Source organism: Antedon mediterranea, chromosome 5, assembly GCF_964355755.1.
Source record: "Antedon mediterranea chromosome 5, ecAntMedi1.1, whole genome shotgun sequence".
NCBI classification, from domain to species: Eukaryota; Metazoa; Echinodermata; class Crinoidea; order Comatulida; family Antedonidae; genus Antedon; species Antedon mediterranea.
The window spans coordinates 837,505-862,461 of record NC_092674.1 but is presented as its reverse complement, the minus strand read 5'-3'; the positions used below and the strand labels follow the sequence as shown (position 1 = coordinate 862,461).

The 24,957-nt window shown below is 30.9% G+C and overlaps 1 protein-coding gene across 1 annotated transcript in view; it reads right to left on the bottom strand.

The window, feature by feature from the left end:
• Positions 1–24,957, bottom strand: part of LOC140050137 (glypican-6-like) — a 58,812-nt gene that overhangs the window by 15,386 nt on the left and 18,469 nt on the right. Inside the window, exons 4-6 of the mRNA XM_072095192.1 lie at positions 18,700–19,088; positions 12,912–13,080; positions 12,014–12,144 (exon numbers count right to left, since the gene is read on the bottom strand). Of these exons, the coding sequence (XP_071951293.1) occupies positions 12,014–12,144; positions 12,912–13,080; positions 18,700–19,088 (689 nt within the window). The remainder of the gene's footprint in view (positions 1–12,013; positions 12,145–12,911; positions 13,081–18,699; positions 19,089–24,957) is intronic.

The window sequence follows — 24,957 nt, the reverse complement described above, 5'->3', positions numbered from 1 at the left end:
GCTAATCAATAGACATGACACAGACATCACATGTGATACATATGTGATAGTGTATAAAGGAATTTGCCTATCCTATGATACTGGGGAAATTATAGATATAGAGAATCGGCTAATCAATAGACATGATACAGACATCACATGTGATACATGTGTGATAGTGTATAAAGGAATTTGCCTATGATACTGGGGAAATTATAGATATGGAGAATCGGCTAATCAATAGACATGACACAGACATCACATGTGATACATGTGATAGTGTATAAAGGAATTTGCCTATGATACTGCGGAAATTATAGATATGGAGAATCGGCTAATCAATAGACATGACACAGACATCACATGTGATACATGTGTGATAGTGTATAAAGGAATTTGCCTATGATACTGGGGAAATTATAGATATGGAGAATCGGCTAATCAATAGACATGACACAGACATCACATGTGATACATGTGTGATAGTGTATAAAGGAATTTGCCTATGATACTGGGGAAATTATAGATATGGAGAATCGGCTAATCAATAGACATGACACAGACATCACATGTGATACATATGTGATACTGTATAAAGGAATTTGCCTATGATACTGGGGAAATTATAGATATGGAGAATCGGCTAATCAATAGACATGATACAGACATCACATGTGATACATATGTGATACTGTATAAAGGAATTTGCCTATGATACTGGGGAAATTATAGATTTGGAGAATCGGCTAATCAATAGACAGAACACAGACATCACATGTGATACATGTGATACTGTATAAAGGAATTTGCCTATGATACTGGGGAAATTATAGATATGGAGAATCGGCTAATCAATAGACATGATACAGACATCACATGATGTCATACATATGTGATACTGTATAAAGGAATTTGCCTATGATACACTGTAGAAATCATAGATGGAGAATCGCCTAAACAAAAGACATCTTTTAAATCTAGATAATCAACATACATACTATACCAGCAGCAGTCATGTAATAAAAACACTTAATTGAAAACCATTAACTATTCCTTTTCATCATAATAAATAAAACATTATCACTTTTAATCAAAAGTTCTGTGATTAATTTTACATGACAATCTTCAGAAACTTTAATTGCCTCCTGTTACCAAGACAACCATTTTTTTTTAATACTCGATCAAATGTTTTCGGATTACAAATTTTAATTTCTTCAACATCTGTAAATTTCATAATGTGTAAAGTTAAATCATTTTAATATAAAGATGAGTAATGGATGTAGATGATGTGTTGTAAATACTAGAGGAATGATGGTACCAGATGGTAGCTATTGCATTATGACAATTCATTCTGATAGATTCCTTTGTAAACCAATATTTAATTCATTCATCTTCATTAACATTAATCAAATAAATAAAATATCACTACAAATGAAGTTATACACACAGCTGTAACGGCGCTTGTAACAAAATATTTAAACAAGAAGATAATATAAAACCTAGTTTCAACTAGAAAGAATAGAAACCAAAGCACAGAAAACAATTTAAATAGCATAGATCATGAACTATACCATTTGTGGAAAGGGGGATTCAATGAAAACTTCTACTTTTTCGAGAAGAAAGGATATCGTTAGTTTATCCAGGTAAGCTAGGCACAAAATAGACAAGTACATTTCAGGAATAATTTATTGAATTATTAAAAACTAATTTAATTTAGTTAAAAAAGAAAAAAGTGTAACTGTTAAATGTTAAAAAAAAACTTACCAAGAGCCATTTTCGAAAAATCTATATTTCAAGTAAAATATCTCTATGACACATTATCACAATCAATTATGCAAATCAGTATGCAAATTAAATGAATAATTACTGAACTGTTAAATGAAGTGATTAGTGGAGAGGTAATTAAGTTGACATAAGTTAACCTTCCAAGTAACTTAATACTAGAGGGAATTGGTTGTTATTTGGCATGCTTACCATAGGGATAGCAGTCATTTGTTTACATCTTAATACTAGAGGGAATTGGTTGTTATTTGGCATGCTTACCATAGGGATAGCAGGTTTACATCTTCAACTTCTGTATGCTAATGAATATTAAACAGTATCCTTAATTATTCAATTTAACAGCATCTGTTGTAATATCTATATGTATAACTATTGTCAGTACTTATTGCAATAATGTAATATATTATAATTTAGAACCTCTATTAAGGGGACACCTTTGGGACCCAACTAAGTTTCCTCTTGGGATCCAACTAAGTTTCCTCTTGGGATCCAACTAAGTTTCCTCTTGGGATCCAACTAAGTTTCCTCTTGGGATCCAACTAAGTTTCCTCTTGGGACCCAACTAAGTTTCCTCTTGGGACCCAACTAAGTTTCCTCTTGGGATCCAACTAAGTTTCCTCTTGGGATCCAACTAAGTTTCCTCTTGTGACCCAACTAAGTTTCCTCTTGGGATCCAACTAAGTTTCCTCTTGGGATCCAACTAAGTTTCCTCTTGGGATCCAACTAAGTTTCCTCTTGGGACCCAACTAAGTTTCCTCTTGGGATCCAACTAAGTTTCCTCTTGGGATCCAACTAAGTTTCCTCTTGGGATCCAACTAAGTTTCCCCTTGGTTGTTAAATATTAAAACATAATTATCAAAAAACTTAACTATTGATTGTCTGATTCTACATAAGTTGTCCACAATGTTAGACACTATCTGATCATTGCTTTATGTTTATACGAAGAAAAATACAAGTACAAGTTGCCAATTTAAGATTTTGTTTAAAATAACAATACAGTAACTAAATTCGATTAATATCATCTGACACTTATCAATTAATTGATTGGATATTGCAAACCCTATCCAACAATCTCGTACTGACATCGGACTGCTGATGAAAACAAAATCTTGTAATAAAACCAAGAATAATTATGATTGAAATGAATTTTCCAAAGTTACATAAAAATATAAAAAAGCTATCCAGATTTACTTACAATCAGTAATCATTTTTGACTGTCATTGGCAAACCACAATCAAATCTCATAATCTCAGTGAACTACACAAATAAAGTGGAGATGGACATGCTGAATAGTGAATTATTTATTTATGAAACAATGCTATTTTATATGAATAATTTCAAAGCAAATTCTAATTAAATAATACAATACATGAAAATAGTTATGAAAAAAAGAAATTAGAAATCTATTCTATTCTAAAAAGGAATACTATTATGGAGATGATTGAATATTTTAAGAGACCATGGCATTAAGACTATTCTTAATGAAAATAAATTACTTTGAGGAATATCTTGGCCAAATATGAAAGTTACACAAACCAACAATGGTGTTGGTAGTCTATTTTGTGCTAGCTTACCTGGATAAACCAACAATAGCCCTTTCTCCTTGAAGAGCGAGATACTGTATAACTCAAAAAGTAGAAATTTTCATTGAAAACTCCCTCTCTACAAATGGTATAATATATCAACTATGCCCTCAAATTTGATATTTTTAAAGGTTAAGAGGAATCAGTAACTCACAGATAATCCATTTTTTTCATAAAAGTTATAATGTACTCTTCTTTTTTCCACACACACTAAATTAACTGTAGAAGGAATGACTTAATGATTTAATCTGGTATAAGTTTGCATATGGTAAATGAAAAGAATACAATATGCAATGTACATCTTTAACAATAGCTAGAAGGTGTAGCTTCTTCTATTGTCTGTGTATTCTATTTATAGATGTATTTAAAGAGATATTTCAATACATTAAATATCAATAATAAATACAGTTAGCTATCCTTTGTATATAGTATCCTTAGTAGTAAGTATAAATGCACGTATAATGTATTAATACAAGAAACCTATTCATAAATTTAATGATTATTGATTACCAAATTTGTACTACTGCTGCAATAAATATCTAATGATATAACTCAATTCCTAGATTATTATTCATGTTATAAACATTTTGGTTAATCTGGAATATTCATAGTCAGATGTATACTAAATTAAGATCTGATAACATTTGCTAACCAACAAAAAACATTAAATTTGAAATCTGAGGCTTTTAGTTTGGACTACTAGTACTAGTAAGTAATGACAAATGAAATCTTTAACAAAAATGTATTAAATTGACTAAAAAACCACTTCACATCATTAATTAATAAAGATGAATCTGAATTATTAAAAATATCTTTCAATTCTCTTGCCACCTCGGAAATGAAGGTCATAATTGTACAGTACATTCCTCACACAATTTAATACCTAATCACTGTAGTACTACACAGGTATTTTATTGTTTTACATACCCTATTAAGTAAATGGAATATGCCAAATTATAACCTTGAGCTGGAGTAGTTTAGCCCTGCAGGCTTTTCATGCCATGATGAGAGCTGAATGTTGGTCACAGCATGAAGGTATAAAAGGGCAGAGAATAGCATCACATTGTACTATGACGCAGTATGCACTATGTGTGCTGAATGTAAATGTACACAAATTTGTTAATAACAATTCTATGTACTAGGATACTAGAGGGTCCACAAATAAGTGTGATATATTACAATAAACAAATTTATTTTATAAAGTTTTTTTTATAAATAATCATATATAGAATATGTATGATACTTTGGTAGAATTTCTTCTGTGCCTGTAAATTTATATAATAAATTATGGTTTAAAATTTGGGCTACCAATTCTACAATCAAACTTATTTGTAATTGGAAACTGTTAAATGCTTCTATATATAATATGATGTAATTTTCTTAAATAACCGTTTACAGATGTAGTACATACTGTATGGTTTATTCAAATTAATTGACACTACTCTCAATGCTGCCCTCTATAGTTTATTTTATACAAAATACTGTACATACAGCATTGTGTACAGTATGTGTTGACAATTATACAAATATTTTCAAGAACAGAAACTTAAAAATGTTCAAGCAACAAAACATTTATGTTGTGAATGTCAAAACACAAATTACTAAGCTAAAAATGCGTTCAGACATGTTAGCATTCATAAATCTTTGTTGAAGTTAAAACATCCTGATCCCTTTAATCCTCTCATTGGATATTTTGTGGCAAACAACATCGTTTAAGTCTTGTCCGACTGTTGCAGTACACACTTAACTCGTGTGACAACCGGTTAGAACACGTTAATGGTTTATCTCTGACTTAGAATAAAATGGGATGTTTGTCAAAAATTACAAACATTTATCCTATTTAAATTTTTAACATTTCAATTTTAATTAACATAAGATAGTAACGGTATTTAAGTACATTTGTTTAGATAGTACTTTACGTACCTTATTTGAGCATTATAAAAACATAACAAATATAAGTCTATTCATTGTGTTGTGTCTAAGTAGGAACCAAGCTTTATTTGTTATGAGAGATAATAAGAATTGCTAAAGGAACAATAAACTAGATAAAAAGAACTAATCATACAAAGCAATTTATATAAATTGCTGGAACAAATTATACTTATGATGATTCACAATTCTTGTGTTCATTACTTCCATTACATTTATTTAAACCGAGAAAATGAAAATGAACATTACTAAATGACCATCAGAAAATAAGTACTATACAGTATGGCACTTCAGCAGCAATAAATACTAAGTCTATGAATTGCTTTTACAAATTACATTTATGATTCAGATTTTAAGTTCTCTTGTTAGCATCTACTTAGCTGTCTTTCGATGTTGTCAAAATTGTCTATTTAAACTGTAATATGGCAGTACATTAGGATGAAGCTGAGGCTACTAATCAACAAATTAACATAATAGGCTGTAATCATTATAATGAATACAAAAGATACAAAACTTTGTCATTCTCAATTTTAGAAATGTTAAAACTAATTTCTAACATTTTTAGTAACCATTTCCAGTTTATAGACCAATAAACACTCTTGAATCTATAGATATACTATAGCTAGACTTAAAAATTGGATCTGCGATTAATGTCATACTACATTTTCAGAGAAACTATCAAACTTCTAAATACTGCACAATGCAGACGAATGCTAGCCGTAAGAAAGATACCTTTGATGGTGGCCTAACCAAGGGCCTTTTAGGCTGTGAGATGCCTTTGATGGTGCCCTAACCAAGGGCCTTTTTAGGCCTCAATCAACAGATAACATCATTGCTATCTTTCCTGTCTTTTCATTAACTATGACCTCACAGAAGAGAAAATACTAGTATGACCTCCTGCTGTTGCCCAGGTAACATTACTGCAGCATTCCCATACATCAAATGAGTAAACTTTAATATAGGAAGTTTCCTGGTTGGACACATCATCAAAGAGGCTTGCTAAGGGGGGATTAAATTATCAATTACAGTATCATAAAAACAGAAAACAAACTTGCCAATTACATAACAAGTGATAAATACTGTGTAATTGGATATTAATTTATGAAATCTCAGTAATTCCAGTTTTATCATTTATTACAGGAATCAAAATTATGTATCATTTGGCTGGAATCGTTAAAATGATATCAGATTTGCTTGCAGGAAACCTGAACTCATAATGGCAAGATGAATTTCAGCTGGTATGAACAATTAAACATTCATATTTGATGTAAATAATTCAGTTATCAGATAATATTTGCATTAAAAATGTTTACCAGATGGAAAATATATGGATACTAACGTCTACAAAAATGCAAATTCATAGACAGAAAAATGACTGCTTTATTAATGACAGAGTTGATGGCTTGCTTTATGCAAAATATGCATAATCTTTAAATATCAGCAACAATTTCAAAGGTGTTAAATTGTCCTCAAATATTAATCATGATTATCCACCATTGATCACAAACAAACATCGCCTTCATAGGTCCGATTATCTTTCCAAGCTTGGCGGTTCAACCAACAACTTACTTCAAAGAACGCCGGGCCCCATGACTAGTAGAAGTTACAGTATACTTATTGGTTTGAATTGAAAGTTTGTTAATAAGAGCATTTTGTTGTTCAAAATGAAAGGCAACAATGTAACATTGTTTCTATACTCCCTATTCAGGTGAAATCGCTGCCAACCACCATTCAATTCTTTGACAACAATGTATTAACGATTCCCAATTATTGTACCACACTGTTGACCTATATTCATCCATGATTATACAACTAAACATGGTCTAACTGAATGGTGGTACACATTTAAGTTTTGAACTTAATCACAGCTTGGTCTCATAGACTTGTTAGCTGTCTAAGATCATGCATGTAATTATGCTGGGTATGATATACCCATCTTCAAAGTCTTCATCTCTGGAACAGTCCTAAAGAATTTAACACTCAGCCTAAATCCAATACAACACCCAACTAAGAAACCTATTTATATGGGTACCTGTTTTTTTCCTAGACTAAGTATAAAGCTCTGTCTACACTATCAAACTAGTTTGACAAAAAACAATGTGATGTGCCCAAATATGGTAGTAATATGACATCATCATGTCCATATATGGGCACATCACACATTTTTGTCACACCAAGTTTGATAGTGTAGATAGAGCTTTAGATTTACAAAGCATACTATATATCATACATACAATATTATGGAATCTAATATACTACAGACGTGTTAAGGCGGTACTGTACAAAATATAGGTCTTATTACCCATCGAGGCATACAATATATTTCCAATGGTTTGTTCCTGTTTTCTAAGCTTGATCAGCAGGTGTAGATTATTGAATTGAAGTCAGCTGGAGGCATTTTAGATTGACAGAAGGTGGAGAAAGAAGAAGGAATGTTTCTACTTAAAGAGGCCTAAGTAAGGAGAATTTAAACACAATTATTAACGTTCTCACCAAATATTTTAATAGGAATCTTTATTTTTTATGTTATACAGTATATATTTTGTCTGTAATACTGTACAACCTCAACTCTTTTGTTTGTTATCTGTACAATGATTATGTGACCATGGTATCCCGAAATAAATGATGAATGAATGAATGAATAATCAATATAAAAAAGCAAAAAAATATGAGATTTTAAAATTATGAAAATTAATTATTTTAGGTGTTCAAAATTACTAAATCTCCTTTCTGTATTCTGTATTTTTGTATACTTTAAATCTGAAATTTAATATTTTTCTTTTTTATGTCGCAATTTTCTTTTTTGTAACAAGTTTTACATTTATATGTAAAACTTGTTAATTTTATTCCCAGTGTACATAAAATATTGGTATCATGTTAAATTTAATATCATTACTGACATACTATAAACATTTCCGCAGAGTAATATAATTTTATATTAATAATCCAGCTAATCTGACATAGTTAAATTGTAAAATATTAATGAAAAAATAACTTCAATTGAATGTGAGAAACATTACATTCTACCAGTGGTTGTGAAATTTATAGCACCATTGAACAAGCATCAACACATTCATTTAATGGTAGAAATATTGACTCCAAAATATGAAATAAGTTGAAAGGTCAATTTTGATTGACATATTTCTGAAACATACAAGGCTTAATTTCTATACTGTTAAAACTATGTTTTAAGGTAAATTGGCAGGGGCTGATACAGGATTTTGTTAAACAGGAAAGCACTGACATATAATATTAATACTGATGCAAGAAGACATTTTATTGGTCCACTTCAAAATGGAAATTTGTTTTGCATAATTAGGACAATAAAACAACAAAGAAAAAATACATTGCAAATGGCAATGTTAAAATACTATTCAAATGTAAAAATACTGATAAAAAAACAGAACAGGGAAGGGCTAACTTATAATATTATAGCTTGTCAAAAAAAAATAAAAATACTCAAAAGTAGTAGTCTAAAGCAAGGAGTGCTACTGTACCTCACTGAAATCTGATTGGATATTCAATAATTTTAGGAGGTCCATTATTCATCATACATTACAGTATGTTCAACATTAACAATAAAACATGAACATTATGATGATTAATTACTTTACAATGTGCTTTAGGGTTTATGGCTTAGTTAGTCTGTCTGTTTGTCAAACAAGCTTTGTTGTGTATACAATAAAGAAGAAAGATTAAAACATCTTTAAATTTGAACTTGAATGTAATAACATTGTCATGATAAACAGGCAAACACAGACATTGAACAATAAACAACGTTCACGTTCTATAGTCTATCTGGCGGCAAAGCATCAAATTTACTAGAATTTATTTTAGCATAGTAAGACTTATATTGAGTAATTTACTTTGCTTTATGCAGTGCGTATTGACTAAGACGATAACTTAAATGCTATTCATGCCAACTCACACTATTAAATGACTAATAAATTGTAACAAATGTCAAATATATTTTCCATGTAATACATTTGTTTTACAGTGTTTGCCTACGCTGGACATGACATGAATACAAAACATGGCGACGTTCTTTTTATTCTCTGATTTATTTATCTATTTCAAGACAATACTTGTGTTTGAACACTGAATGTTTTAACTGAAATCATCTAATTATTTTAATCTATCAATTTAATTAAAATCAATATAAATCACATTATCTATTTTATTATTCTACTATAATCATTATTGACTGCAATATATAGATATTGATTTTAAATAGAAATAGATTTTGGTTAAAGTCAATGACATTGTGTAAAGAGCTAAAGAAATCTAGAGATTGGGAAACAATATTAAATAAATTAAATAATTTTTTTTTTTTTTATCATAGGTACTACGAATAGGTACTAAAGTAAATAGGTGGAAATTAAGCTGAGTTTATGTCTAAGTAGCTGCATAAGAAGTACCGTATGTATGTAAAATAAATTTAGCCTGGCCAAGTACATCAAGTATCCAGTCCAATATTGATAACACAGGGATGGCGAAACAATATTAAATAAATTAAATAATTATTTTTATATTATTATAGTTATACTGTACAGTAGGTACTACGATTGAATACTGTACTTTAGGTGCTAACTGTACTATAGTATGTGGAAAGAGTTTATGTCTTTACATAAGAAAAATACAGTACAGTCGACCTTCTCATTTACACACTTCTCAATTACGAACCTTCTATTTTACGAACGCCGTTCGAACGATGACGTCATCAGTAATATTAATAAAACTTTTACGTACCTACTAATTTATTATCTTCTTAATTTATTAAACTACCCCAAAACAATTATTTCATAAATAAAGCAAAGCTTATTAAAAACGATCCACGATTTATTTCTAGTTTAAAAGTTGTCTATTCCTAGGCCGTTAGCTAGGCCGTTTAGTCTAGGCCTAAGCTAGAGATCATCATCCCCACTGCTGGAGTGCATGGAGAGCACCCTGCACGTGTTTTTGAAAAAAACAAAGGTTGATCGCGAACTGCAAAAAAGGCTAGCTACGATGACCATACTATCAATTTAGTTTTGTTTGTGCATGTGGTTACGATATAAAAAAACACTTATTTATTTATTAACATTTTAAAACTTTGTTGTCAGTCGTCGCATAGCCATTTTTCTGGGAATTCCATTTTACTTGCTGTCAAACACCACACATACATAGTAGCTTAAAAATGTAAATATTTGCGGTCCAGAACGGATTTGATATTATTACTTTAGGAACAAGTTCGTAAATTACAGTTTGTGTCAAAATATGCACAATAAAAAGTAAACGATGGAATTTTGGTACAGAGAATGTGTGTTAACGTAACAAAAAGCAGAAATATCAATCTTTTTGGCATTTAAGGTGTTAATTTACATGTTAAATCTAATTGTTTTATACTGTATTTTTAATACTGTTTGTTCTTTATAGTGTACTATACACAGTATAAGTTGTACATAGGGCATTTTGTTTGGACATGTTTTTACCACTGATTTAATAGAGGGCGCTTTTTTCCGAACCTTCCCATTTACGAACTTTTTCATTTACGAACGCCTCTCAGACCAAGGGGTACGTAAATGAGAAGGTCGACTGTATGTAAAATAAATTTAGCCTGGCCAAGTACATTAAATATCCAGTCCAATATTGATAACACAGTTTGTGTTGTTGCTGGTTTTATAATTCAATATTTTATTTTATTACTATTGACTATAAAACTATGTTTACAGATTTAATATGGCATTTTAGGATTGAATTACTGTAAAGTATAATAAATAGGGAGATTTGATATGAAAAAAAGCTACAGTTTATCACATTGATTAAATAACTGTTAACTGACAAATCTATAAAAGAGGTTAACGCTCAAGAGTTTAATACCAAAAAGAATTTGATACATAATAGAAAATTTAGCGAGATCTGATAAACACGAACAATGATGAAGACAAGAAAATTACACCAGATAGTCAACAGACTTTGTAACAAAATCCTACAACAATGATATCACGGCAAATATCTTGGCCGTTGAACACCTCCCAGCAATTTTGAATTCACTAGCCTGACTCCTATCATACTGAGAAAGGAATTTATGACGACGACTTTATACTAGGAAGACCAAAATTCAATTTCAATATTCTCTATGCAGTAGAAACGAACAGTGAAGATGTTGAAGATTGATGTTGTTGTTTCTGTGTCTATGTTCTTAGTAATGTCACTTGGTGTAAATTGCATGCTTATTTAATACATGAAGTAATGTTATCTATTTGTATGTAATCAATCAAGTTACACTTCAATGTTCATACTACTATATATAACTCTGTCGTCACTATTCTGCAATTAGACTTGAGTCAGATGAATCATATTTTGTTTTTTTAGACACAAAATCATGTGTCAAGAATAATTAAGAAAAATGTATCAACTTTCATAAAGAAATATAAAAATATTCATAATAATAAATAAACAAACCAGAATGGTGTTAGTAGTGCTAACTTACCTGGATAAACCAACAAATGAACTATTCTCCTCAAAGAGCAGGATATACTCAAAAAATTCATTGAACACCCCTCTTCATAAATGGTACAGTCCACAAACTATGCCCTCAAGTAAACTATTATTAACTTGATTGCATGTCCACAGTAAAAACATTTATTTGTTGTTTAAAATTCATACTTCCAAACTGCCACATTTTTATTTTTTTACGATAAAATTATAAAACAGAAGTTTTCTCTTGACGTATAAGATGGTGCTAAAACTGTACTTACTTTTTCTGTTACATGCTGTGTATTTTCTTGATAGTTCATGATTCCTTCCGATATTTTAACGTTGATTGAATCAATAACTGTTTCTATGTTAAAAGATGCTCCCATTCTTCCTCCTAGTTTCAACATATGTTCTAAATAAATAAAACATTTACATCATTGTTGTTGAAATAACCATCTATAGGCTTCAGTATATAAGATTTGTTCATTTGTTTATTAATAAATTGCTTTAATACAACATTGTAGCCATTACGGGAAATTATTGCTAAAGTAACTACATATAACTTATAGTTAATACCATATTATGCAAAATGCAGTGATACAATACAGTATATCTGGTTGTGTTTAGTAGTAAATTTAATGATGTAGATATAATGTTGATTGGATATAGCATTTGTGTATAGCATCTTTATCAGGTATTAAATGATATGTTGATAACTTCAGTCACATATTCTGTGGAATTATTTACAATTATGTAAATTAACTTGATATCTGTGTCATTGCCTTCTAAATGCCAATTACATGAATGCTTGTATCTAGAATTTAAAACTCGTTAAATCATTCAAATACATTTATCAATGAGTGTGCGTCTGTTGTGACCTAGTTACAGAGGACAGAGACAGTCAATGTTCTATGACATAAATGTTACAAAGGCAGATTCATTATCATCATCAATATTCAATTTGGAAAACTAACTGAAAGAAAATTGTCAAAATACACCGTAAATTAACAAAAATTAATTTCCAGTTAACATCAAAATTTAACAAAGTAATACAGTAACCTGATTACTTGGTCATATGTAGCTAAATAAAATAATTTTTTAAAAATGATGAAAAACAAAGAATAATGAAGTCGTTGACATCATAAACGTGTGAGAAGTAGATTTCCAGATTATACTTACCAATGAATTTAGTCCACTCTGTTTGTAGTTCGGCCTGTTGCGCTAGACATGCTTTCATGATGTTCGTACAAAGTCCGTCACATGGCGCAACATCTGATGATATTCCTTTACATGAGGAGCAGTAATCCATCTTCATCAAAGCTGATTTACATTCTTGTGTTGGCGATTCCTAGAAAACAATGAGTGAAATTTAATAATGGGGAGGTTGCCTTTATTAAATCTTTTGTAGGAGAGTTACCAGTCTCATTGTTGTGTTTTGGAGGAGAGTTACCAGTCTTGTCACTGTGTTTTTGAGGAGAGTTGCCAGTCTTGTCACTGTGTTTTGGGGGAGAGTTACCAATACCAGTATTGTCGCTGTGTTTTTGGGGAGAGTTACCAGTCTTGTCGCTGTATTTTGGAGAAGAGTTACCAGCTTGTTGCTGTCCCATTTTTCTTATATTTAGGTTGATGATGTAAATATACTGTATAAAATTACAGTATATAAGAATAGAGTCTGCTTTATTTTGACCGTTGATAATAATTTAATATTTTAATTTATTCCATTTTTGGAAATAATGGATGAATCTGTCCATGTCAATCAAAGATAATCCCTCTTTTAAATGGAATACATTATGAACTAATAATATCATAGGCTATCACAATCATAGTATAATCCTGGATAATGTAGCCAGGTGGTATACATGTTAAAAGCATCCAATGATATAATTTTTTTTAGCCAGGGTAAGATTTATTAATAGATTTGTCAGTTACCAGGGTAACAAAAACAGAGGAACTATAAAGAACAATTGAACACAAGATATATCAAAAACACAGGTTCGTCAGATTGTAGAAACGTACAGTTGGTGATATCGGGTTTTTTTTATACTAAATAGGAGGTAAACAATTCCTAGTACTGTAGTATTATGATTAAATTACAACTAATACCCCTTTGACAGTTTGGATAATGTGAGCCTAAAGAAAGATTTTATGAATAACTTTTTTCCAATTTATCACATTAACAAATTGAAATTGTTGTGAATTATGAATTTTGTTTGAGCAACCTACAACATCATACATGAATAATCCATCCTTACATAGCAGAGTGATAGTGTGATTGTATTACTATATTGATGCAAAGATGTAGTGAGATTGGTAACAGTAATTATTAATCACATTGTGATCGGTCATGCCTCTTTATGACTCACAACACGTACAATCGGTTTCATTAACATGTTGGTTTTGAAGATCATGGAATAATTGACGATAATTAATTCATTCTTAGTCTTTCAATCAACAATGTATGAAGGTTGTTTTCTAAAGCATCTCACAAATTTTAACAAGAGTTTTTAAACACAGGCATCTGGTCATCTGTAGAGTCCTTGTTTTAACCAATATATTTTGGATATTATTCATTTTAAGCAAACATACAAAGATTACGAGAACAATGGTGATTGAATGGTCATTATGATGGAACAATATCCAGCTATCTTGATCATTATGGCCATGTCAGTGTATGGCATTCCACCCATTGAATGACCCATTGAATGGACACAAAAGATGTGCTAATATGCCAAATAGCTTTTAGCACAATGATGTCATCATCCAACAGATTAGTACAGTATCTGTGAACCAGAATTTTAGTAGAAATTGCTGATGATTTTTTTAATTCTAAAAACATTATTTTAGCTGAATATTCAGGCTGAACTTGTTAAAAATTTAATTTGAAAAAAACTGTACTGTATGCTTCAATCAATTGTACAAAAAAAAATTGTATAACTTAAGAAAAAGATGCAGTATGTACTATAAAGCTCTGTATACACTAACAAACTTTGTAACAAAAAAAATGTGATGTGCCCATATAATATTATAGACATGGTGATGTCATATCACTACCATAATTGGGCATATCACTAAGATATTTGGGCACATCACACTTTTTTTGTCAAACTAATTTTATATTGTAGACAGAGCAGCTTTATACTGTAATAGATCTTGTATAAAAAAGGAAATTACTTTTTGACTTAATGCTAATTAAAGCCAGATTATAACAAAAGAATAAAATAACAGAAAAAAATAAAGGCGTAAAGCCGTGAGTTGCCATGGGAATACATACTTCTTTGAATTTTTGCGACACTTTATAGACAAAACGGAATAATGAGATTCTTTTGATTAAAAATCATCTCCCATGAGTCAACAAAATCTATTGATGTTGAAATTTGCAGCTTTAAGATTTTTACGGACGGGTAGAAAAAACGTAAATTGATAATTTATTTTAGTGTATGTTCTTAATGCAATGTACAGTATTTTATTTTAAGTTATCATATCTTACATTCTTTTATCATTTTTATTATACTGTAGACTCAGTACAATACTAAAGAAAGATGTTTTTTTATTTGTATCAAATGGAAATGATTTTTTCTGAAGCATGAAGCATTGCTTTACAATTCAATGCTAATTACTAGTACATAGGAAACCATAAAAGGAGAATATGTGTATTAGTGTGAACTACTGTAAACAGGTGCAAGAATTGTATACAGGATTGTATGTTGAGTTGCAGATCACAATTTGGAACACACATTTTCCAACTACCATTTACCATTTTTCAACTCGTAACCAACATTTTCCAACTTGTAACCAACATTTTCCAACTTGTAACCAACATTTTCCAACTCATAACCAACATTTTATAACTCGTAACCAACATTTTCCAACTTGCAACCAACATTTTCCAAATCGTAACTAATATTTTTCAACTCGCAACTTGAATTTCACAAATCAGCAGATAAGAAACTCTCACAGATAGGATTTATATTTGTATGAATCACATGATGGACTTTATTACCTCAAGTCGCCTAGTGTTAGATAAAATAAAGAAACTGCAAATGCACCAAGATTTAATTGAGCCCTAAGCCACCGTAATGACACTATTAAATTTGTTAACAAAACTGAGTCACTTAATTGAAAAACGATGAGTTCCAGACTAGGGATGACTAAATTGCTTCTATCAGTATAGGACCGGTTTCTGCTGGCAAAAAAAACCTTTTTTTAAAAAGAAGTGGTAGGCCTACTAGTACATGGAGAAGAAGAAGTGGTAGTAGAAGATGGCTGTAAAAAACATTTTTTACCAATTGCAATAATACAATTGTGTTTCAGCATGACCTTCTAGTATTGCAGTTCTATCTATCTTAATTTACATCTCCTACAGACTGACTCCAAATCAGAAAAGACCAAACACAGCTGATTCCACATTTTGGTTTGTACAGTATTCTGCAATTCAAGCTTCATTGACCTCAATTTTAAAGGCCTTTTTTCTCCACATCATTTTCACTGTATGATTCTTTTCAATAAGAATATTTTGTACATATTACGTTACAGTGTCGTTTCCATAATTATTGGTCTGTGCAATGAACAATAGCCGACCTAACGTTGAAACCTTCCTTCATATTAAAAGATGATTACTCTAATTTGGACAATTCACAATTTTTCCTAGATAGAAATAATATTGATAAATTTTGCTCAGCAATTGATTATGAAATATTTAGACAGTAGTTCATCTACAATTTTGTAGTTTAGAAAGAATGGTAGTTTTTTAATTCAGAAAGTCATACATCATATTAGATCTTGAATCATTATTATAAACAACAGTAATCATCTATGGGCCTGTTTCTGCTGCAACTGCTCAAAATACGGTATAAAAATACGGTATTTTTTATACCGTATTTTTTAGTACCCCGTTTCTGCTAACAATACTTCTTGGTGGTCGTGTTAAATTTCATCTTTTTTACCCAAATTGCCATTCATTTATTTGATCGATAATTAAAAGTCGCAATAATGGAAGTTTTACGTCTCACTTTCAACAGCCTAGCCCTAGTGATAGAGATGTTGTGAGAGCACAGAAAACATCGTAATGGGGACAATTAATTCGTTTCCTCCCCGAGTTATTGTATTTTGCAATGTTGTACTGCTTTCGCAGGCTCTTCAGCTTTGAGTTTACTTGCTTTGGAGACAAGTCTATTCCATACTCCTGCTTTATTTTTTTAGAAATGTCTTTATAAATGTGGTTGTCCCTTTTATTACCTTTTAGTTGGTCAGACATTTTAGCTTCCCCACACACATTTATTTAGTAAAACTGTGACGTCTTCGCTCCACATTTTCGCCGAATATATCTATACATGTGTGTAAAGCAGCTAACAGCAATAGAAAATAAAAACACGAATGGTGACCTTTTGTCATGTAAAAAAAAAATACGGTATTTTTTATTGGCAGCAGAAACGGGTACAAAAAATACGGTATAAATTTGTAAATACCGTATTTTATCCACAAATTTTGTGGGGAAAATACGGTATACAAAATACGGTATACTTTTTATGAGCGCAGTTTCTGCTGCCAAAAATATACCGTATATATACGGTATTCAAAAAATACCGTATAATATACGGTATTTAGTTGGCAGCAGAAACAGGGCCTATGAGTAGACAAATGTTGTGATATAAGCTGGAGTACTGTTTGCAGTCAATGATGTATTCATAATTCTTCTGATCCACATAAATTAAAAGTGCAGTTTACTGACAGCCATGCACAATTTTAAATATAATGTCCCACATGGGTTTAATATCAAATCCACAGCTGGTTGTTAGGAATATGTCTAGGCTATTGAATTATCCCCTGATGGGAGGTACTAAACAAGAGCACATCTGCTATATTGGGCTTAATTATTCTGCCAGTCAAAAGATGTCATCAAGTGTAGGCCTAGAGTAGGCTTGTCCATTGGGCATAATTATTCTGCCAGTCAAACCATGGTCAAACTAGGCATAGGCTTGAAGAAAATATGGGGGAAATTGTGTGAAGGAAGCAATGGATCAAAGGTAGATCAAAAGGCCAAACAATTTCCTTTCAACATTCTAGAGACAATACTTGTTGTAATGTGCAATATAACAGTAACTAAATCTTATGTTTTTTATTATGAAGGATTTGGTCAAAAGCTGGCTGAGTTTTATTACGCCGTGGTCAAAATGAAGATACAAGTAGACTATTATTATTGTTTTAAATATCATTTTGACTGAATATGTGTATACTGATGAAATCATGTACACAATAGGCCAATGTAAACTATTGTATTAATTACAAAATTGTTTAAAAGTAGAAATAACCAACGAAATATTGATGCCAATGACTATCATAGTTTTTCCAACTGTGCAACTATTTGTTCGCCACCAACAGCAATGATACAATAAATGATTTATGATTAAAGTTCAATATGAAGTGAAGCCAATCCAACCATGTGCAGTTCATTGCATTAAGGAATGAATTATGTAAAGATCAATATTAAAATGCCCCTTTAACCTATAAAGAACTTTCTTACAACCTCAAAACCCAGTGGAGAAAGAGGAAAAACAAGAATATAAGTATAACAATGAATGGGCTGCCATATTGCTGGCACAAGCTGACATGATAGATAGGTTTGTAAATTAAAAATCACTGGAATCCAGGCACTTGGCAGTGCATCATGATGAGTGCTTTCATATCCAACGCTGCTGCCACATTTATTTTTGGATTTAAACAAACTATATTCTTTTACAGTTTGTGTGTTGGTTTATTCTTTTCATAGATTTTAAAATCATGCCTCCATTATTATTCGATCTACAGTTGTGATCTGTATGTTTGGAAAAATTATTTATGTTCAACATTTGATAAACATAAAGAAACTTCTTTATTTAATAACAGCTTGTGAATTGAAAATAAAAACAATATTTCAGGATCTGGGATAACTATAAATAAACAAACAAACTGCATGACGACAATACAATACCTTTGTCGCCTTTATGACGATGTCACGAGCCGCATCCAAACCTTGAACATACGTTCTAGCTGCATTTAAAGACCGCCTCATTTGCGTCGACAGCGCTTCTGGTATCGTTCCAAAAGGTTTAAGTTCATCCATATTTTCGGTAATACAGACCATGAACTCATCTGAGTGCACTCCAGGATTAAGTAACGTAAACATTTTAAGTAAAAGACTTCCAAAAAAATCATCCAAAGCTTTTTCCAGATCATCAATTTTGCCTTGGTAGAATTGGCGAAGATCCACGTAAAGATCGCTGAAAATATCTTTATGGTCTTTATACAGATCCCCATATGTATGTTCAAACATTTTAGTGAAGTCACTTTCTGACTGATCTAGTAATTCTAGAAAGTAACCTGCAAAATATAAAATAACAACACAATTATTTATTTATTATAGATTACAATAATCCAAAAGCAAATTACAATGCTGTGGATATCAGTGACTGGATCTCAATACACTAACTAAAGATACAAGAAAAAGCTAAATCAAATTGGTATATAATTAAACAGGCAGAATTTAAGAAAGTGTCAAGCTTTTGGAATGCATTATTCCATCGTCAGGTAGGCTAATATTATATAAATAAGGATAATTCCACATTTCAATCACAAAGTTTGAAAATGTAATTTGTTTAAATTTAATTGTAAAAAGAGCAAATAATAAAATACGATGGGCACATTTGCATAATGAGTATATTATGATGTTAAGCAATGATGTCACATTTTCAAAAACTGCATGAACAGGCTGAATTTGAAATTACCAAAATTGGTATCCTTGGCAATGGTACTCTTTCCAATTAAATTTAAATTGATTTGTAAACCACTTCCTACAGGATACATACAATGACAGCCCTGTTGTGTCTGTTTTACTTAACCATTGTCAATACACCATTTTAAACTTCCTTTTTAACCTCATTACATTGCTGAGTATGGCTTATATTTCTTTATCTAACAAATTGTAGAGGTAATTAAGTAGGGCTCGATTTCAATTTGTGGTAGTTAAGTCTACCTATTGGTAGAATTAAGAATTCCAGACTTTAGACTAATTATTGTATGGTGATTACTAAAGTATGTAAATGTGCATTTATCTGGTATGAATAGTTCAGAACAGACTTGAAGCACATCAGATTAGAAGGAAAATGATCTGGAAGTATAAAGGAAAGTAAATGAGTAATTTCTTTGATTGGGACTAGACATCACCAAGATATCAGTACAATATTTACACCAAAAGAGAACTGTTTAAATATTCCAGAGTTTAAAGGTGATCATGAAGTAGTCTCAATAAATAAACATGTGTAATGTACATATATTTCAACAGAATGACTTTACACACATAAGTTAGGAATTTTAACATTTACAAAAGGAAGGTTTAGCCATCAATGAATACCTGTGGTGTACAGAATAATATACAGAACACTGCTAAAACAACAGATAGGAACAAGATGTGTCATAAAGCACTGGATGTGTCCTATAAAATACCCTCTTGTGTAAATAAACGCCACTGTTTAAGTTCAAAGAGAGAAAAGGAAATAAAACATGTCTAATGCCAGACTACAGAAAAAAAAAACATTTTATGAAACACCTGAAAGTGGAAATCCAAAAATAGACATTCATTCACATTTAAACATATTTGATGAAAGATTGGTTTATATTCTCTAAACATGTGTTTATATAAATTAGACCAATAAGAGAAAAAACAATAAATACCAATGGAAAATTTTAATTTAGCCATTTTGATTTCAAATTGAATTCTAAGCTAGATTCAAGTTATCCGACAGTCTTTATAGAAAGTGTGACATATTTCAATTATAATATCTTGATACAATATACATTACTAGGATCATCATACTTAATTGGAACACATGCTTTAGGGATATAGACTCATACGCAAGTAAAGTAAGCAGTCAATTATAGGTTAATTAAAATTTGTGACTTCATTTATATGCTACAATGGTTAAGATGAATAACAATATTTATAGCCTGAGAATCAAAATCACAAATTTGCATTTAAGAACAAACCAATTTACTGTTACTGTTTTAATTTATTTTTCTTTATTCATAATAGCATCTTTCACGTGTGAACAGACTTTAATCTTGAGGCTTGTTGTTAGCTCCATGCTTAAACTACAGTGTGTGAACACATACAAGTACTTTCTTGAGATCAAGGTCTACAATTTATAACCATTAAATTAGCTTTTGACATTCTTGATCTTCCCCGCTGGCCTCATTAGCAGTACTCTTGTTTACATGTACCTTATTTTATATTACCAATTCCATAAACAAACTTAACACTTTATTGCTGAAAGTATACCAAGGAGTCAAGATAGGAACAACCTGATAAGAGTAGTTGAGAATACATTAGACTATTAGGACTGTGATATATATCCATTGTGTCTACAGATGATATTAAATCCTCCGGTTATAGTTTTGATAAATTTAAATAATATATTTTAAAGCTCTGTCTACACTATCAAACTGTATGTGACAAGAAAATGTGATGTGCCCATATATGGACATGATGATGTCATATCACTACCCTCAGACTTTTTTTGTCAAACTAGTTTGATAGTGTAGACAGAGCTGTACTTTTTTTTCTGTGTTTCATTGAAACCAACAATATACGGTACATTTTCATTAAGTTCTTATTCTTAAAAGGATTCATCAATCGAATAATTGTTCTCATATATACAGTGTGATATTCTTCACTGTGAAAAATAATATATTATTCCAAAAGAACTGCCTTTGAAATGAATGATTAATCAGTGCACAAAACCCAGTAGACAGCTGGTTGGGATTTTAAACAAAACAGATGAATATTGTGACAAAACTGAAAAGGAAGTCAGAGTGGGATTAGAAGTCTTTTGTGCTTACCGACACGAAAATGAGGTACCGGTAATTATGTTTGGGTAACGTTGCCAGGGGGAAGATTGCTTGGGGGAAAATACGAAGGAAGGGGCAGACAAACATGGTCAATATGTATATAGGAACTCATCATCATTTTATTATCTTCACAGCATAGCACAGAAAAGGGAAAGTTACAGGAAAGAATAAATCAAACTTTAACTTTCTTCACGTAAATTAAAAGAAGAGGTGAAGACACAAGTGTTTCATTTTTTTTAAATTTCTCATCAACTTTTATTACATCAATTCAATGGTCATAATTTTAAAGGATTAATATTCTGTTATGAGAAAAGGAAGGAGAATCATAAGCGGAGCAGCAGCAAGATAATCTGGCAGCTAAAAGTGAACAACGGTCTGTTCATACAGTATGTACACAGACATATCATGTTTTACCCCATGTTAAGAGTCTGTACTGTATTTCACAAAAGGTACTAGCATATTAACATGACTCATCATAATGCCTTACACAGTTGTGTAAATGTAGATCATACAGTAGTGAGGAGTGTTGATTAATCTACTAGTCTATAAGCACAGATGCAAACTATTGAAAGTGTTCTTCTACTACCATTGATTGCTATTAATGACGTTGGTGAGGTTTACCATCAGCAGGTGAAAGAGGTACTAATGACAAAACATGACAATTAACCAATTTGAGACAAAATAGTCAAAAACCACATAAGCCACTAGACAGATTTAAATTGGCAGCAGAATAAGAAGTAGACAAAGACTGAACCATGCTGATTGCAACAGAATTCATTCAGTCACATTTAATCAGTGTACCATCAAACAGTTGTTAGGGTAAATGGATGTAAGGATAATTGTGCTAGATGGAGACAACCAGCCTAAAGCATGTTTGGCCTCATAAGAACCAACCCAAAACAACTTAAGTTTACGTGCCTAAAAGTACTGTTTTATATTTTTTTTATCCATACACCCATAAGTTTATTATAATTACTTTTCTAGCTACAATCCTGAATTCTCATTTCATTTAGTGGACCAATCATTTTTTAAATCTTGAATCCCTGGAACACTATAAAATATTATACATTTTGTACCATAGACTTCTAATTTGAATATTTGATAATCAAATTACTTTATGGAACAAAATTTAAATTCAATTCAAAAGACATTTATTTTAAAGAATGACATCATTATTAAATACACTTCTACATTTTAACTGGACCACAAATACATACTGTAGCTATCAATCAGTCAGTCACCAAGACTATGGGGTAAAACATTGTTTCCATATTCAGTGTGGTGAACTATGTTGTTAAAAGGCTACACAAACAACAAAATGCAAGCAGCCTATTGTGTGAGCTGTGATAAATCAACATCAGCATACAATAATGGCAAACTAAAGTATTCTCACAACCAAAGTGTGGTCTTCCTTGCTATTCCTATTAGACATTTGTTTATGATTTTCTGCTGTTAAATCACTGCTTTTGGTTGTAAATTTGAATTCTTCAGCTTTTGTTATGAAGCAACTTCTACCACTAGTGTCAGAATAAAATAATGGTAAACAAAAACATCTATTAATCAAAAACTCGCTGTAGGTAAAGTTTATTGTAAAACAACTTTATGAGGTAATTAATCATAAAGTTTAAATGTCTAAAATATGTAATACTGTTTTTGATTGTTCATAATCTGGAACATAAATTAGAACATAAGGGTAAATGTACTATATCATTTGAATACATTAATGTTTCTTGAATATGTTTTTAAATGACATTACACAGTCATCTAACAATAACTTAGTTCATCACCATACAATGACCTCATTATACATTAATAAAATGTACTTTAAAAGTCATAACCAGACAAGTATAATAATACAGTATACAGTAGAAGTACACATTCTGTTGGTTTGGTACATACAGTATTGTTTCCATTTGTCTGTGAAATAATGCCAACAAGTATGTTTTTTTAATGAAGTGATAAACAGGTATAACAAAATGATCAATAAACAATTACAACATGCTAATTAGAAGTGACTAATTGGTTAACTGATTTGCTTGAATCAAGTTGAGACATGTTTTTCCTGAAGCTCTAGTATTTGTAGCAGTCTAGAGAAACATAGACATTACTGGCAAAATATTAAACTAGGATGATATACCATATGTACTGTACAATGAGATGAGCCATGATACTGTTGATATTAACAACTACAGTACAGTGGCTGTTCAGAGCATTGAAACAATACAATGCAATACTTTCTCACATTACAACCATAGACATTAATTAATTTATGAAGTGTTAGGTGCCTAAAAAATACCAGTTGTTATTCTTGTTAAGCTAAGTTAATCGTCACACCTGCACAAAAGAATAATCATGGCTATCTAAATCATAAACAATGGTAAATACAAGACAACTCAATATTTTGCACTTTGTATCTACACGTAGATATTCACCCTGTACTAAATCCATGTTAATCCTCTGAAAAAGCTGCAATATGCTTGACTTTAAAATGGAAAATAAAAAAAAAAATCGCTTTGAAAATTGTATGATTAAAAGATAGAATGATGCTTAAAAACGATAAAAAAAAATTTTAATCGGAGATTATAGTTTTATCTACAGTAAACCTTGATAATGCACAATATCTTTACAGGTAATGCACTGTAAGCACCTCTAAAATATTTACACAGTTCCATTACAACAAGTACAGTATAATCTGTACCGGCAAGTCCTTCTCGTTCTGTGATGTTGAAGAATGCAAAATCTTATAGTGGCCATATTTGAATTCAATTGAGATAGACAGCTCAATATGGGTAGCCTCAGGGTACAGGCATTTTCATATGACCTCATGAAAGCATGATATCTAAATATGCAAATGAGGTCAATGATATGCAAATTAAATGTTGAGACCCAATACTGAGCACAAGTTTGCAAGTTGATAGCTAAGCATAGTACTCTCTAAAGAAACCAGGTCAACAAGTCTTGGAAAGGTTTAGTCCTTACTGTATAATATTACTATATTTACATTGGTTATGATAAGGATATTTGCAATACAAAAAATTGGTATGAGAAAATTGAAAATCTAAAAAAGATCCTTAAAACTTGGGAAAAAAGAAAAATATCATCCTTTGGGAAAATAACGGTAATTAAAACGCTAGCGTTATCAAAACCTATTTATAATGCAAGTGTCACAGACTTGCCAAAATCTATTATTCCTGAAATAAACAAGATTTTATACAACTTTTTATGGAGTGGTAATAAAGAAAAAATTAAAAGAAATACTCTGATACAAAACATTGAAAATGGTGGGATTAAAATGATAGACTTTAACTCTATGATTGAATCTTTAAAGTTAGGCTGGGTAAAACGT